Source organism: Camelus bactrianus, chromosome 4, assembly GCF_048773025.1.
Source record: "Camelus bactrianus isolate YW-2024 breed Bactrian camel chromosome 4, ASM4877302v1, whole genome shotgun sequence".
Classification (NCBI taxonomy): Eukaryota; Metazoa; Chordata; class Mammalia; order Artiodactyla; family Camelidae; genus Camelus; species Camelus bactrianus.
This window is the reverse complement of record NC_133542.1, coordinates 66,916,125-66,931,690: the sequence shown is the minus strand read 5'-3', so window position 1 is coordinate 66,931,690 and position 15,566 is coordinate 66,916,125. Positions and strand designations below refer to the sequence as shown.

At 43.2% G+C, this 15,566-nt stretch overlaps 1 protein-coding gene and 1 pseudogene across 1 annotated transcript; both read right to left on the bottom strand.

The window, feature by feature from the left end:
* Nucleotides 1-448: 448 nt before the first annotated feature.
* Nucleotides 449-4,276, bottom strand: LOC105069958 (olfactory receptor 1f45-like; annotated as a pseudogene).
* Nucleotides 4,277-14,320: 10,044 nt separating this feature from the next.
* On the bottom strand, nt 14,321-15,250 carry LOC105069959 (olfactory receptor 1L6-like). The gene has a single exon (XM_010956210.1). It carries the CDS (start codon nt 15,248-15,250, stop codon nt 14,321-14,323), a length of 930 nt encoding a protein of 309 aa, XP_010954512.1.
* Between the last annotated feature and the right edge of the window lie 316 nt (nt 15,251-15,566).

Here is a 15,566-nt window from a genome sequence, read left to right as displayed (position 1 = left end):
TTCCTCTAAGGCAGGGTCAGAATTGGCTCCTGAAGCCCAGTGACTTGACCGAGGTCCTGACTTCCCTAGTCTCGCCAGAGTTTTCTGTTATCAGGGAAGGATTTATAGCCCTACACTGTCCGCCTGTTGGGCTTCCTCCTAGAAGCCTAGTGTTTGCTGGCATTTTTGATGTTCCCAACCCTGGACTGGATCTGCCTGGATACAAATACTCACACATCAATTCACCCTGTAGGGACTGATGTCACTCCCTCTCTCCAGACTGCAGTTCTGTCCTTGACCAGTTGCCCCATTGCAGTACTGCAAAGTCTGAGCCTTCATTTTCTTGCAACTGCGAGGAAGGCTAAGCCTCCATCCTGTTTTGAATGTGAGTCTTTCAAATTCATGATGGACAAATCCAGGGAAGAAGGCACGTTGAGAAGTCTGGACCTCTCCTCTGGGGAAGGACTCGTTATGGGGTGGAACATCTTCCCCAGCCAAGGAGTCTCCACAAAGCCTCCTTCATGTCCCTGTTCCTCAGGCTGTAGATAAAGGGGTTCAGCATGGGGGTAACCATCGTGTACATGACAGATGCCACCATTCCAGTGTCTGCTGAGTAGGAGGATGAGGGCTGGAAATATACCAGAAAGACAGTTCCATAGAAGAGTGTGACCACTGTCAGGTGAGAGCCACAGGTAGAGAAGACTTTCTGCCTCCCCCCAGCAGAGGGGACCCTGAGGATGGTGTGGATGATGTGGGCATAAGAGACCAGGACACAGGTGAGAGGGACCACACCCGAGAGGGCTGCTTCTGCAAACATCATGGTCTGAAAGATGTGAGTGTCTGAGCAGGCACGTTTGAGGAGTGGGAGGAGATCACAGAAGAAGTGCGGGATGGAATAGGGGGCACAGAAGGAAAACTGAGACATAAGGAGAGTGAGTGAGAAGGCCAGGAGGTGGGAGCAGAGCCAGGATGCCGCGACCAGCAGCAGGCAGCGCTGGGGACACATGATCGTGGCGTAGTGGAGAGGAAGACAGATGGCCACGTAGCGGTCATATGCCATCACGGCCAACAGGAAGTCATCCAGCAGGGCCAATGCCATGAAGAAGTACATCTGCACGAGGCACCCCGTGTAGGAGATGGTATAGCGCTGTGTGAACGTTTACCAGGACCTCGGGGACAATGGTGCAGGAGAAGCAGGTGTCAATGAAGGACAGGTTGGCCAGGAAGAAGTACATGGGGGTGTGGAGGCGAGGGTCAGAGCCGATGGCCAGGATGATGAGCAGGTTCCCCAGCACGGTGACCAGGTACACGCCCAGGAAGAGCCCGAAGAGGAGAGGCTGCTGCTCTGGGTGTTGAGAGAATCCCAGGAGCAGGAAGTCAGGGCTGCTGGTTTGATTTCTAATTCCATTTAAAGTGGAAAAATTGGAGGAAAATATCACTTAAATATCTGTAGACTCCAGATGGTTATTTTTGTCTGTTTTCTGTGTGTTTTGCAAAGGTCACAGAGATGCACAGTCATCTCTTGCTGGTGGGCATGTAAACATGCACAGAGGTGAGAACTAAGGGCGGTGGTAATGGGGGGCTGGCTGAGGGTTAACTTTGCATTTAAGCTGTCTGTTGAGTTGTCCTGTAAACCTCCTGGGTGAAGTGGAACTGGAGATTAGCTGGGAAGAAAATCCTATGTCTTGGTCCACTTCTACCTTTTTAAGTAAGAAAGTTACCTATTTCATAGGTTTGAGAAATTTGAATAAGATATTTTGGGGATATGCATTTACTGGGAAATTCTTAAATTCTTTTCTCTCTTTGTGTGTGCGTGTGTTGAGGAGTACAAAAGGAATACTAATTACATAGAAAGGTCATAGCTGGCACTTGGGTATCCTGCCCTCTTTTTCTTTTGCAGACCCATCAAATGAGCTAATGTGGATAAAATTACTTTATAAACTCAAAGGTATTTTACAAACAAAACTTCCCATCCTCATCTCCATCATCTTCATCATCAACAACATCACCAGCATCTTCAGTCCTTAGGAGTGTCAGCCTTGGTGTCTTATGCACCAGATGGAGATGCTCTCTGGCTGTGTTATCCTTTGCAACCTACGCATCCTCTTAGCCTCTTTGAGCTTCAGTTACCTCGTCTATAAATTAGGTGCATGGTTTGTATACTTACTGTAGACAGTCAGTGAGGTGATGTATTCAAAGCACTAGCACGTACTAGGTCTTCAATGAATTGTGGTAATAGTTACCAGCATTAATAGAAGCACTAGTAAGATGAAGGGGAACCTGGGGTTGCTCGTGCACCAGAAGATGTTAGGGGACATCACCCCCAGCTCTAAATCCTCATTGCTTTTTATATTTTGGGTAAATTATTATTTCTGAGTCTCATCTTCTTTGTCTGTGAGATGTGGGCATAAACCCGCCACTGAGGACTGCTGAAAGTATCAAAATGCCAGAAAGAGTTAAAAGTGTTTTCAGGACCTGTGATATAAAATCCAGAACGAGAGGGTCTGTGTTTGGAGGGTGTGGGAAGATGAACACACTAACAGGCAGTGCCAGCCAGGCTAACGCCATGGCCTCTGATGTGGTGATAAAACACACCAGCTCTGGGGCTGACAGACCTTCATTTGCCACCAGCCCCCTTGTGGGCTGTAACCTTGAACAAGTCTTCTCAGTCTTTTCTGGCCTCAATTTCTGCATGTGCTCAAAGAGGATAATTAACAATACCTAACTCAAAATGTTTTAAGGACTAAATTAGACAAGGATTGTACAGAACTAGAGCAATGACTGGCTTATAGCAAAGGCTCATCAAATGCTAGCTTTTCCAGATATTACCATGTTCTCTTGAGTTAACAAAGGAGGGTACTTTCTGGGGTAACCAACTAGTCCTCTGTGTTTGCCCAGGATTTTCCTGCATCAAAATGGAATGTCTCACTTCCAGGAAACTCCCTCAGTTCTGGGCAAACTGGGCAAACTACATTTTTTCTTGGTCACGGTCTGTGGGAAGTTGGGCTTTGAAAACTGTAAAGTTTCATATGTAGACTTGTAAGTGCCATTGTCACCGGTGTCCTCCCCCTGACCCTTGGGTGGCAATGGCTCTGACCTAGTGTACCCATGACAAAGCATCTACTTGAACGTGTGCAGACCCAGGTCTGAGCCCCAGCTGTACCATCTTGCTCAAAGCATTTAACTTCTCAGAACCCCTTCTCAGTTGTAAAATGAGCCTCAATAAATCTACCTGAAATCATTCTGAGACTCAAGTTAAAAAGATGACATAAGGTTTGCTGAACCATCAATTGTTGTAGAGATTGTGACTCTCCTTGGGTGGTGGCACAGAATGATTCTGAAAGCCACTGGAGATCGAGTGGGCAGAGAGTGAATTGTCCAGGCAGAATGTAAGGGTCCTGAGCACTGTTACTGCAGTCATGTCTTGACCTCTGGGACTTGGGGACCACCAATCTGCAATGACTTCAGCCTGGACTCTCAGGAAGTTTATGACTGTTAAATCAAGTCCTCCTCATGCTGGTTAAGAGAGCCAGGCTGTATTTGGCTGAGAGTAAGGAAGGGGAGGAAAGGAGAAAGGAATAGGGAAGGAGGGGTGTGTGTGTGTGTGTGTACACCAGTGTCTCCCATCGCTACCACTCAGGTCTTACCTGGATATTCTGAGCATCCTCAGATCTTGTCACCATCACCAGGTGTTGAGTCTGCCTCACCTACTTGGTTTGCCTACCCTTCTTCTCCTCAAGAGGACTTGCTAGAACCTCAGTTTTCTTCCTTCCCCATAACAGCAGCAGAGACTGAAGACTCAGGCCTGGAGCGATCTGTCCTCAGGAACAGGAGCCAGGAGGAGCTGTGGGCTTTTCACATGCAGTGTCTCCTGGGACTCAATCCCTGACCTCCTAATTAGATACAAGAGGAGGGCAAAAGTCCAACCCTTCGGCTGTCCCCTCTGGCCCTGGAGCCCTGAGTCTCAGCAGTGTCAGAGTCACCCTTATTTCAGGGTGACCAGGTCTGAGAATCCTGACAGCACTGCCCTGGTTCCCCTCCCGTGGTGGGCTCCATCTCCCCCAACCCTGACCTGCCACGGAGTCCACACACTGTCATCAGACTCCAAGCCTCGTAAAGAAAACCTGTCATTTCCCAGCAAATCAATAACAATAAATGAATTGAAGAAATTTGGTATTAGGTGAGCCACACAATCATTGTCTTCAAATTCCTGCAGTTCAATACGTGGGAAACAGACTTGTTCTCTGTGACCCCTTTGCGCATGTCCTTACCCACGGTGCACACAGGAAAAACCCATGGTGGGGGTTGCCTAACTGCAAAGTTAATTATAATACTATGAACACTGGGTCGTGTCCGGTTAAGTCCTTTCTGCTACTGCGCGGTCATGGCTGTCGGGGTATAACAGGTTTCTTGCTGACATTCATTTAGAAGTAAAGTCCCTTTATGCTGGAGGCAGGCATGACATCAACTTTCGGACCATCCTCCCTCTCCTCCATCCATCTGCCCGGTGCTCCCACTTAATCTAACTACCTAACATTTTGGCAAGAAAATATATGCATATTCATATGAAATGAGATAAATGCGTATTTTAAAATAGCCACATGGCAATCCAGGTCAGTTTTTGCCACAAAATGAGTTTGCTGAAACTCTATAAGGTAACTCTCATTGATTTTTGAATTTTGGGGCTGCAGCTAAAGGAGTGTGGGCTTACATTCGATTGTGGGATAGTACCATCATGTATTTATCCACCCTAATGTTGATGGACATTTGAGTTTGTTGCCAGGCTTTTGCCATCCCCCCACCCCCCATTGTTTATTATCTCAAGTAGAACTCCTCCTGTTCTCATTAAAAAATGAAAAACATCACATTTGAATAAATGTGGCTTCTCCACTGTTCACTTCTTCTTAGACAAAAATTTCTACGTGCAAACTGCAAAAACTTTTAGACTACATCCCTCTAAAGAGAACATCTCCACCATAACAATTTATCATTCCTTTGTTCTGTTATTGATATTTTAGTGACAGCCGCAGCTTTATTATTTCAGCAGAAATGGGATTTAGAGAACTGGGATTTTTTTCCCCTCCATTTCTTTTATATCAAGTTGTTAGATTGTTTCCATGGGTGAGAGAGTAAAATCACAATAAATGAAGCCAGAACGTTTTTTCCGTTTTGAACTGCTGCACTTACGAACGCCCTCATTCAGTCTCCTGGTGTACCTGCTCAGGTTTCTCTAGGGTACCTACCAAGAAGTAGAATTGTTTGCAAGATATTGGTTAATGTGTTCATTTGGATCTTCTGAGAAGCAGATGCCAAGGCGGGATTTGGTGTGTAAGAGATTTACTGAGAAGGGAGCAGGAGAAATCAGGAAGAGCCTTCAAACTCTGATGCAGTTCTGAGACCTGCGGAAGAAAGGAGAGAAGGAAGAAGGAAGCGGGTAGGATTAGTCTCAGACTGCAGCAAAATGCCAAGAAAGTTTTTTTTTTTTAAATTGAAGTATAGTTGATGCATAATGTTGTGTTAGTTTCTGGGGTACAGCATAGTGATTCCGTCATATGTATATGTACATACTCTTTTTCATGATAGGTTATTACAAGATATTGAATGTAGTTCCCTGCCCTATACAGTAGGTCCTTGTTGTTTATCTATTTTATATACAGTAGTTTATATCTGCTATCCCAAACTCCTAATTTATCTCTCCCACAATTCCCCTTTGGTAAGTTTGTTTTCTATGTCTGTGAGTCTCTGTTTTGTAAATAAGTTCATTTGTATCATATCGTAGATTCCACGTATAAGTGATATATGACTTAACTTAGTATGATCATCTCTAGGTCCATCCACATTGCTGCAAATGGCATTATTTCATTCTTTTTTATGGCCAAGTAGTATTCCATTGTATATATCTACCACAACTTCTTTATGCAATTACCTGTTGATAGACATTTATGTCTTCCATGTCTTGGTATTGTAAACAGTGCTGCTAAGAACATTGGGGTGCATGTATCTTTTTTTTTTTTTAACATGTTTTATTGATTTATAATCATTTTACACTGTGTCAAATTCCAGTGTTCAGCACAGTTTTTCAGTTATACATGAACATATATATATTCATTGTCACATTTTTTTCTCTGTGAGCTACCATAAGATTTTGTGTGTATTTCCCTGTGCTATACAGTATAATCTTGTTTATCTGTTCTACAATTTTGAAATCCCAGTCTATCCCTTCCCACCCCCCGCCCCCTTGGCAACCACAAGTTTGTATTCTATGTCTATGAGTCTATTTCTGTTTTGTATTTATGCTTTTTTTTTGTTTGTTTTTTTTTAGATTCCACATATGAGCTATCTCATATGGTATTTTTCTTTCTCTTTCTGGCTTACTTCACTTAGAATGACATTCTCCAGGAGCATCCATGTTGCTGCAAATGGCATTATGTTGTCGGTTTTTATGGCTGAGTAGTATTCCATTGTATAAATATACCACTTCTTCTTTATCCAGTCACCTGTTGATGGACATTTAGGCTGTTTCCATGTTTTGGCTATTGTAAATAGTGCTGCTATGAACATTGGGGTGCAGGTGTCATCCTGAAGTAGATATCCTTCTGGATACAAGCCCAGGAGTGGGATTCCTGGGTCATATGGTAAGTCTATTCCTAGTCTTTTGAGGAATCTCCACGCTGTTTTCCATAGTGGCTGCACCAAACTGCATTCCCACCAGCAGTGTAGGAGGGTTCCCCTTTCTCCACAGCCTCTCCAGCATTTGTCATTTGTGGATTTTTGAATGACGGCCATTCTGACTGGTGTGAGGTGATACCTCATTGTAGTTTTGATTTGCATTTCTCTGATAATTAGTGATATTGAGCATTTTTTCATGTGCTTTATGATCATTTGTATGTCTTCCTTGGAGAATTGCTTGTTTAGGTCTTCTGCCCATTTTTGGATTGGGTTGTTTATTTTTTTCTTATTGAGTCGTATGAGCTGCTTATATATTCTGGAGATCAAGCCTTTGTCGGTTTCATTTGCAAAAATTTTATCCCATTCTGTAGGTTGTCTTTTTGTCTTACTTCTGGTTTCCTTTGCTGTGCAGAAGCTTGTAAGTTTCATTAGGTCCCATTTGTTTATTCTTGCTTTTACTTCTATTGCTTGAGCAGACTGTTCTAGGAGAACATTTTTGAGATGTATGTCAGATAATGTTTCGCCTATATTTTCCTCTAGGAGGTTTATTGTATCTTGTCTTATGTTTAAGTCTTTGATCCATTTTGAGTTGATTTTTGTGTATGGTGTAAGGGAGTGTTCTAGCTTCATTGCTTTACATGCTGCTGTCCAGTTTTCCCAACACCATTTGCCAAAGAGACTGTCTTTATTCCACTGTATATTCTTGCCTCCTTTGTCGAAGATTAGGTGACCCAAGTTTGTGGGTTCATTTCTGGGCTCTCTATTCTGTTCCATTGCTCTATATGTCTGTTTTTGTACCAATACCACGCTGTCTTGATGACTGTAGCTCTATAGTATTGTCTGAAGTCTGGTATAGTTATTCCTGCAGCCTCTTTTTTTCTCTTCAGTAATGCTTTGGCAATTCTAGGTCTTTGATGGTTCCATATAAATTTTATTGTGATTTGTTCTAGTTCTGTGAACTATGTCCTGGGTAATTTGATAGGGATTGCATTAAATCTGTAGATCGTCTTGGGTAGTGTGACCATTTTAACAATTGATTTAACAATTGATTCTTCCAATCCAAGAGCACGGGATATCTTTCCATTTTTAAAGTCTTCTTTAATTTCCTTCATCAGTAGTTTATAGTTTTCCATGTATAATTCTTTCACCTCCTTGGTTAGATTTATTCCTTGGTATTTTATTACTTTGGGTGCTATTTTAAAGGGGATTGTTTCTTTACTTTCTTTTTCTGTTGATTCATTGTTAGTGTAAAGAAATGCCACTGATTTTTGAACGTTAATCTTGTAACCTGCTACCTTGCTGAATTCTTCAATCAGCTCTAGTAGTTTTTGTGTGGACCTTTTAGAATTGGAGTTTACTCAGGATATATGCCCAGGAGTGGGATTGCTGGATCATACAGTAAGTCTATTTTTAGTTTTTTAAGGAATTTCCACACTGCTTTCCATAGTGGCTGCACCAAATTACATTCCCACCAACCAGTGTAGGAGGGTTTCCTTTACTAGAAAGTTTTGATACCCCTGCCATGCTTAATCATTGGCTAAGAGCAGCCTGTATAAGCGTAGCCTTTGTACTGGGGACTGAAAACAAATACACAACCTAATTATTGAGAATTATATTTGTATTTGGCAGACACACTGAGGACATAAGCCCAGGAGACAGCCTCTCAGAGAGCTCTGAGGGGCTGCTCCAAAGAGCTAAGGGAGGAGCCAGGATATATAGGAGTTTTTGCCCCAAAATCCAGGTAGTCGGTACATCAAACTATTACTGTTAATTAAAGCAAAAGCGGACATCTCAATTTAATGAATTTAGCACTTTTCTATGTGTGGGAAGATGCAAGAGTCTGGGCTCCTTGAAATCATTCCTTTGATATGCACCTTAACTATTAGGGCCAGTATCCTGTCCACCCCCCACCAAATCCTGAATCCCTTCAGGGTGCACAGTCAGGGTGGCTGCAGTGGCTGATGGCTTGATGGCCACAACATCCTTTTTCACTAATATGGCAGGTGACATTCTTCGTCCACAGAACAAACCTGGTGATGGTTTGGGAGGGGCAGCAGCTGGGAGAGTTAGTCTGTTTTGCTCCCACCACAGGAATGCTGAGTTGTGCATTTTCACGCATCCCACAGCCTAAGCTTTGTGCCACGCAGATCCACTTCCCCACACACGTATGGTGAGCCCTTCCTCCATGGATTCTTTAGGCCTCTTTTCCTCGGGGGACACTTAGCAGAGGGAGGGTAGTGGGATGAACCTCCTTTGCCACAGTTGGTGTCCAAGTTGCAATTAGCGCTCCCCCTCTGCCTCCTCCTCTCTCCGTTCTAAATTCCTCCCACCCTCAGCTGTCACCTCTGCAGGTGTCTTGGGGGCTGACATGGCCCAAACCTTCTCTCTTGGGGTTCTAAGACCTTGATGAGCGTACCCTTCTCAGGCCAGAGTTACCGCCTGGGTCCATGCAGAGTTACAGTAGAGATGGGAGTACCAAGAGGTGCCCAACGTACCCGGCACTCAGTCTTCTGAGTTCCGCCTGGATGCCTTCTGGCCTGAAAGCAACCTTGCCCTGATGGTTGACTTTGCTCTTAGAAAATGGGTTCCTAAAATTGATGAACAAATATCTTTGTGAAGGAAAAGCCCAGCTGGGCTAACAAGCTAAGTCACAAATCTAAGTGTAACAGGTGTCAGATTACTGATCTGAGTTCTGCTGGGCTAACTCGTGAATCTAAGTTAATAAGTGTCGGTTTGCTGATTCCCTGTTCATGTTTTTGCTAGCCAGCTGGATTTTCAAAGAGACATATCTGGCCTTGAAATGTTGGTTTGCTGCCTCACTGCCTCTACTTTTGTGATAATGATGTTGCTAAAGCTGTTCCATGCCTATTGGCCGAATACCCCAAGCTTGTACTTAACCGTATAAAATCTCATGCACACGTCTTGGAGGTGCTCAGAGCTTAGGAGCAGAAGTCCCTCTGAGCCCGCCGGCATAATAAATCTGAGTACTCCAACCCTCTGAGTGGTGCTTGTTTCTTGGCTGGCCTTTCATTTCCGTAACATCTTCATTAACCGGTCCTTTCCCATTTGCCCTTGTTTCTTTTAAAAATCTTCGTTTATCTCCCTCGAATTATAAAGTTCCAAGCGTTATCATGATCGTAACAACTAACCTTTTCCAGGCACTCACAGCGGGCCAGGCAACCCGCCACCTGCTTTACACAGAGAAACTCATTTGATTTTCACAAAACTCCGGAGGCTGGCTGCTCTCGAGTCCATTTCATAGATGAGAAAAGCGAGGTTTAGTAAAAATAAGCAGCAGAGCCACGATTTGAATCCGAAACCACTGTTCTCCTTGGCCACTTCTCTACAGTGTGTCATAGGTGTCACGGGCTCTCCTGATACAACCTGTAAGCTCACCTAGGTAATAACTTTAGCTTCTCGATGAGGCTGTGCCCTCCTTTTGCACCTTGCTTCAGGGCAGACCCTCGCAAAAACTCCTGGTCAGTTAAGATCCATTTAATAGTATTATTTTCCTCTAGCTTTATAAAGCTATAATCGACATAAAGAATTGTACATAATTAAAGTGTAAAACAGAATGACTTGATATGCATATATTTTGTGAAATTATTACCACAGTCACATTAATTAACAGCTATCACCTCCTTCATGTAGTTACCATATTTGTTTTGCGGTGAGAATGCTTAAAATTTACTCTCATAGCAAATTTCCAGCATACAATACGGTATTGTTAACTATAGTCACCATGCTGTGGCTCAGATCCTTGGAATCTATTCATCTTATGACTGAAAGCTTGTATCCCTTTGAAGGTTCATTGCCCTGTAAGCCCTGACCTTTGGCTTTGGTTTTTGTCATGCAAGTGCCTGACTTAAACTCTGATGGCCTGAGGCGTCCACCTTGAAGATGGCTATCTTGAATTAACACATCATCGACTAGACTAGATAAAGAACAGGGCTGCCTCCTTAATCCTCCACCCCCCTATCCCAATAAAAGTAGAACCCAGACTTATATAAGTTTCCTCTCCCTCTTTCTCTCTTCGCCCACTCTCTTTCCCACCCTTCCTCTCTCTCTACCCTCGACTTCACTGTGGCCCCAGGTGTGCCCTTTTCCCCAAAGTTTTCTGATGGTTGCTGCTGAAAGGTGTCTTGCAATCGTCGTAAGGACCACAAGGGCGGGCGATTCCAGCCACAACATTATTTGTCCATGGACTGTGATTGGCACAAAACATTCATAGAATCATGCTGGATATTTTCTTTTCCTCTTGAGGAAGATTGCTACATTTTTTTTTTCTTATCAGATTTCCTCTGGATCAAGTTTTTATTTTTTTTTCCCCTAGTTTTTCTTCACTCATCTCCTTCACATCCCACAGCCGTCATTTGTATATCAGAAGTTTGAAGTGAGGGACAGCATTCCTCATGGAGTTTTTGTTTGATGGTGAAATTATGTGAAACCCATTGGAAGTGAGGGTAGTGTGGAGAGAGGAGGGAAGGAAGAAGGAGGCTCAGTGGCATTTTGTTACCGTGGACATTGTGGAGGCCTTCGCTGTACTCATTGTAATTCTTAAGAAAATTGACAACACAGTGACAAGATCCTAAGGACAGGATAATTTATAGTGAATTCCCAGGAAATACTTGGACTGAACTCAGTGGGCGGATGTATGACCATATGACTATTTCCAATCCCATTATAAAACCTGGACTGTCAGTTGGGAAGGGGCCATAGATATATTTTCCTTTTTTAATTGAAGTATAGTCTGTTTACAATGTTGTGTTAATTTCTGGTGCACAGCATAATGATTCATTTATACATATATATATTCCTTTTCATATTCTTTTCCTTATAGGCTATTATAGAGTACTGAATATAGTTCCCTGTGCTATACAGTAGGACTTTGTTGTTTATCTATTTCATATATAGTAGTTAGTATCTACAAATCCTGAACTCCCAGTTTATCCCTTCTCACCCCCTTTCCCTGCTGGTAACCATAAGTTTGTTTTCTATGTCTGTGAGTCTGTCTCTGTTTCGTAAATAAGTTCATTTGTGTCCGTCTTTTTTGCTTTTTTTTTTTAAAGATTCCACATATATGTGATTTCATATGGTATTTTTCTTTCTCTTTCTGGCTTATTTCACTTAGTATGATAATCTCCACTTCCACCCATGTTGCTGCAAGTGACATTATTTTATTTTTTATGGCTGAGTAGTATTCCGTCGTATAAATATACCACAGCTTCTTTATTCAGTCATCTTGTTAGCGTAGGCAGATAGCTAGGTATGAGCAGAAAGATGGGGACACGGGCCAAATGGCAGGAAACCATACATTATGTGAACAACAGGGGTCCTTGGGCAGACAGAGTAAAGGAACCTCGGGACTGATAAGAAGTCATACATGTTGGGGTGACAGGTGTCCTGGAGGCAGGCAAAGAAAGGTGGGAAAAGGCAGGAATCTCCACTGTCCAAATGTAACCTTTTGCTTATTATGCCCTCGTTACAATAGAATTAGCCCTGCAGACTAGAAGTACCCATCATGCAACAATGCCATGACACTTCCGATCCGGACTAAATAAGGACAAAAATCCCTCCTCCCCTCTGGAACGTGGAGCTGGGATGAAAATCAGGGAATAATATCCTAAATCCTTCCCTCTTCAATAAATATTCTACCTATTCATTTTTTTTATCCTATATAACCAACGAAACTCAGGGCGGCTGCTCACCTGAGCCTGCCCATTCTCCCTTTGAAAGCATACTGTCTATCCCTTAATAAATCCTCACTTTACTTTCTCAGCCTCCGTGTCTCATCTCTGAATTCTTTCTGTGACAAGACAAGAACCAAATTGCCAGCAACAATCTGTTGATGGACGTTTAGGTGGTTTCCATGTCTCAGCTGTTGTAAATAGTGCTGCTGTGAACATTGGGGTGCATGTATCTTTTCATATTAGAGTTTCCTTGGGATATATGCCCCAAAGTAGGATTGCTGGATTATAGAATAACTCTATTTTCAGTTTTTTAAGGACTCTTCATATTGTTTTCCATAACGGCTGCACCAAACTATATTCCTACCAGCAGTGTAGGAGAGGTCCCTTTTATCCATACCCAGTATTTATTATTTGTAGACCTTTTTTCTGTGTGTGTATATATATATTTATTCTTATTGACGTATAGTCAGTTTACAGTGTTGTGTCAGTTTCTGGTGTACAGCACAGTGCTTCAGTCATACATGAACATACATATATTCATTTTCACATTCTTTTTCACTATAAATGACAAGATATTGAATAGAGTTCCCTGTGCTATACAGTGTGAATGTGTTGTTTATTGGAGTTTGTGAGACTCCTCCTGTATTTTATAGCAAGAGACACTCTGCCAGAGTTCAGTAGGTATCTCAATGTACTTTTGATTTGATTTGCGTTTCTTTGATAATTACTGATATTGAGTGTTTTTTCATGTGCCTATTGGCCATTTGTATGTCTTCATTAGAGAAATGTCTATTTAGGTTTTCTGCCCGTTTTTTGATTGGGTCGTTTGTTTTTTGATTACTGAGTTGTATGAGCTATTTGGATGACTATTCTAGAGATTAAGCCCTTGTCAGTTGCATCAACTGCAAACATTCTCTCCCATTCTGTAGGTTGTCTTTTCATTTTATGTATCATTTCCTTTGCGGTGCCAAAGCTTGTAAGTTTGATTAGGTCCCATTTGTTTATTTTTGCTTTTATTTCTATTGCCTCAGTAGACTACCATAGGAGAACACTGCTGTGATTTGATATATTTTCATATAATGGCTGAAATTTATCAAGAGCTTGCTATATGCAGGACCCTGTTCCACATATTAAAACATACAAAATCAATAATACATATCTTAGAACACTTATTATATCATTTAGTCTTCACAACAGTTCATTTTTCATATGGAAAACTGAGGCACAGAGAAGTTAATGTACTTGCCTGAGATCACAGAGTTGGTAAATGGTGAATGTGGGCTTCCAGCTCAAGCAGTATAATCTTAGGAGTAGGGAACTGAAGCTTAGAGAGGTTATGTAAATATTCCAAAGTAACCTAAGAGTAGAAAGATGTGGGAAGATCCTGAGCTCACTTCTTCCCACACCAAAATTACAACTATTTACAGAGCAACTGTCTATGAGAATGACCTGAAGGCTAGGAGGAAAGATTTTCCCACCACTGAAGATATAAAGAAGGAACCACAACGAGATGGGTAAGAAGGGCAGAGATGCGGTGTAGTTAAGACCCACGCCCCGGGGTAGGTGGCCCACAAATGGGAGGATAGTCACAGTTGCCAAGTTTCTCCTCGAGGAGCAAGGGGTCCGAGCCTCACAATGAGGTCCCCAGCACAGGGGTCCTGCACCGGGAAGACGAGCCCTCAAAGCACCTGACTTTGAAGGCCAGAGACTGCAAAAGAAAAAGAAGGAGACTATGTGTATAATACAGTCAGATATCAATATCCAGGTCCCATTTTATTTCTTTTTACCAAAAAGCACAATGACCTTTGATAGCAGTTATCACCTCTCCCTTACTGAGCTGTAATTCATTTTGAAGACAGGAGCTACGGCTGCTATAGCTTTGCAATATTTTCGTAGTTGAGTGTAGTTCCTGGCACAGAGCAGGTGCTTCATGAGCTCTTATTGAATGAATGAACACTGAGACATACCATACAGGGGTTATGCTATGCCGTCATCCTCATCAGCTTTTTCAAGCCCTGTTTCATGTCCTTGTTCCTAAGGCTATAGATAAAAGGGTTCAGCATGGGGGTAACTACTGTGTAGATGACAGTGACCACACGATCTTTTGTCACTGAGTAGGTGGACGAGGGGCGGATGTACACAGATGTTATGGTCCCATAGAATAGTGCCACAACCGTGAGGTGGGAACCACAGGTGGAGAAGACCTTGTACCTGCCTCTCCCAGAAGGGAGCCTCAGGACGGCGCGGGTGATGTAGACATAGGAGACGATGATGAAGAGGAAAGGACTCATAATCACAAAGGAGCCCTCTGTGAAGGCCAACAGCTCATTGACGGAGGTGTCAGAGCAGGAGAGCGTTAGCAGTGGCTGGACGTCACAAAAGAAGTGGTGGATGACGTTGGGCCCACAGAAGGAGAGGCGGGCCATGAGAATGGTGTGGGTGAGTGAGTGGAGGTGGGACACCACCCAGGAGGCTATGACGAGCAGGAGACAGCACCCGGGGTTCATGGTTGCGGTGTAGTGCAGCGGGTTACAGATGGCTACGTAGCGGTCAGTGGCCATGGCAGCCAGGAGGAAGCTGTCAGTGATCCCAAAGGCCACAAAGAAATACATCTGGGTAAGGCACTGGGCAAAGGGGATGGTCTTTCTCTGAGTCAGCATGTTCACTAACATTTGTGGCACGATGACAGTTGTAAAGCAGATGTCCACCAGGGACAGGTTGGAGAGGAGGAAGTACATGGGGGTGTGGAGGCGGGCGTCCCCCCGGATGGTGGCAATGATGACCGAGTTGCTGGCCACATTGACCAGGTACATGGCCAGGAAGCTGGCAAAGAGCCACACCTGCTTTTTGGGGTCACTGGTCAGTCCCAGGAGGAGGAATTCAGTCATATGGCTCTGGTTTCCTTTCACCATTGCTGTCCTGCAAGTAAAAAATATGAAGGATGTTAGGTGTGTGTTGTGGTTTGGGGTCTTCAATCTTCTAGAGGGGATAGTGCATAACTTGTTCAGCTTGTGCATTACACAAGGGGGGGGTCATTCATGTAAAGCATCATATATTCTATAACTCCATACGGTTGGTGTTGACACACCTTGATTTCGATTCCAACTTTGCATCTGACTCATCTCGTTAACTTGAACAAGGTACTTCAAGTCTCATTCCTTGTCCGGAAGACAAAACTTGTAACACCCACATTCTTTGGATAAATGGTAAAGATCCTAGGAAAAGTGT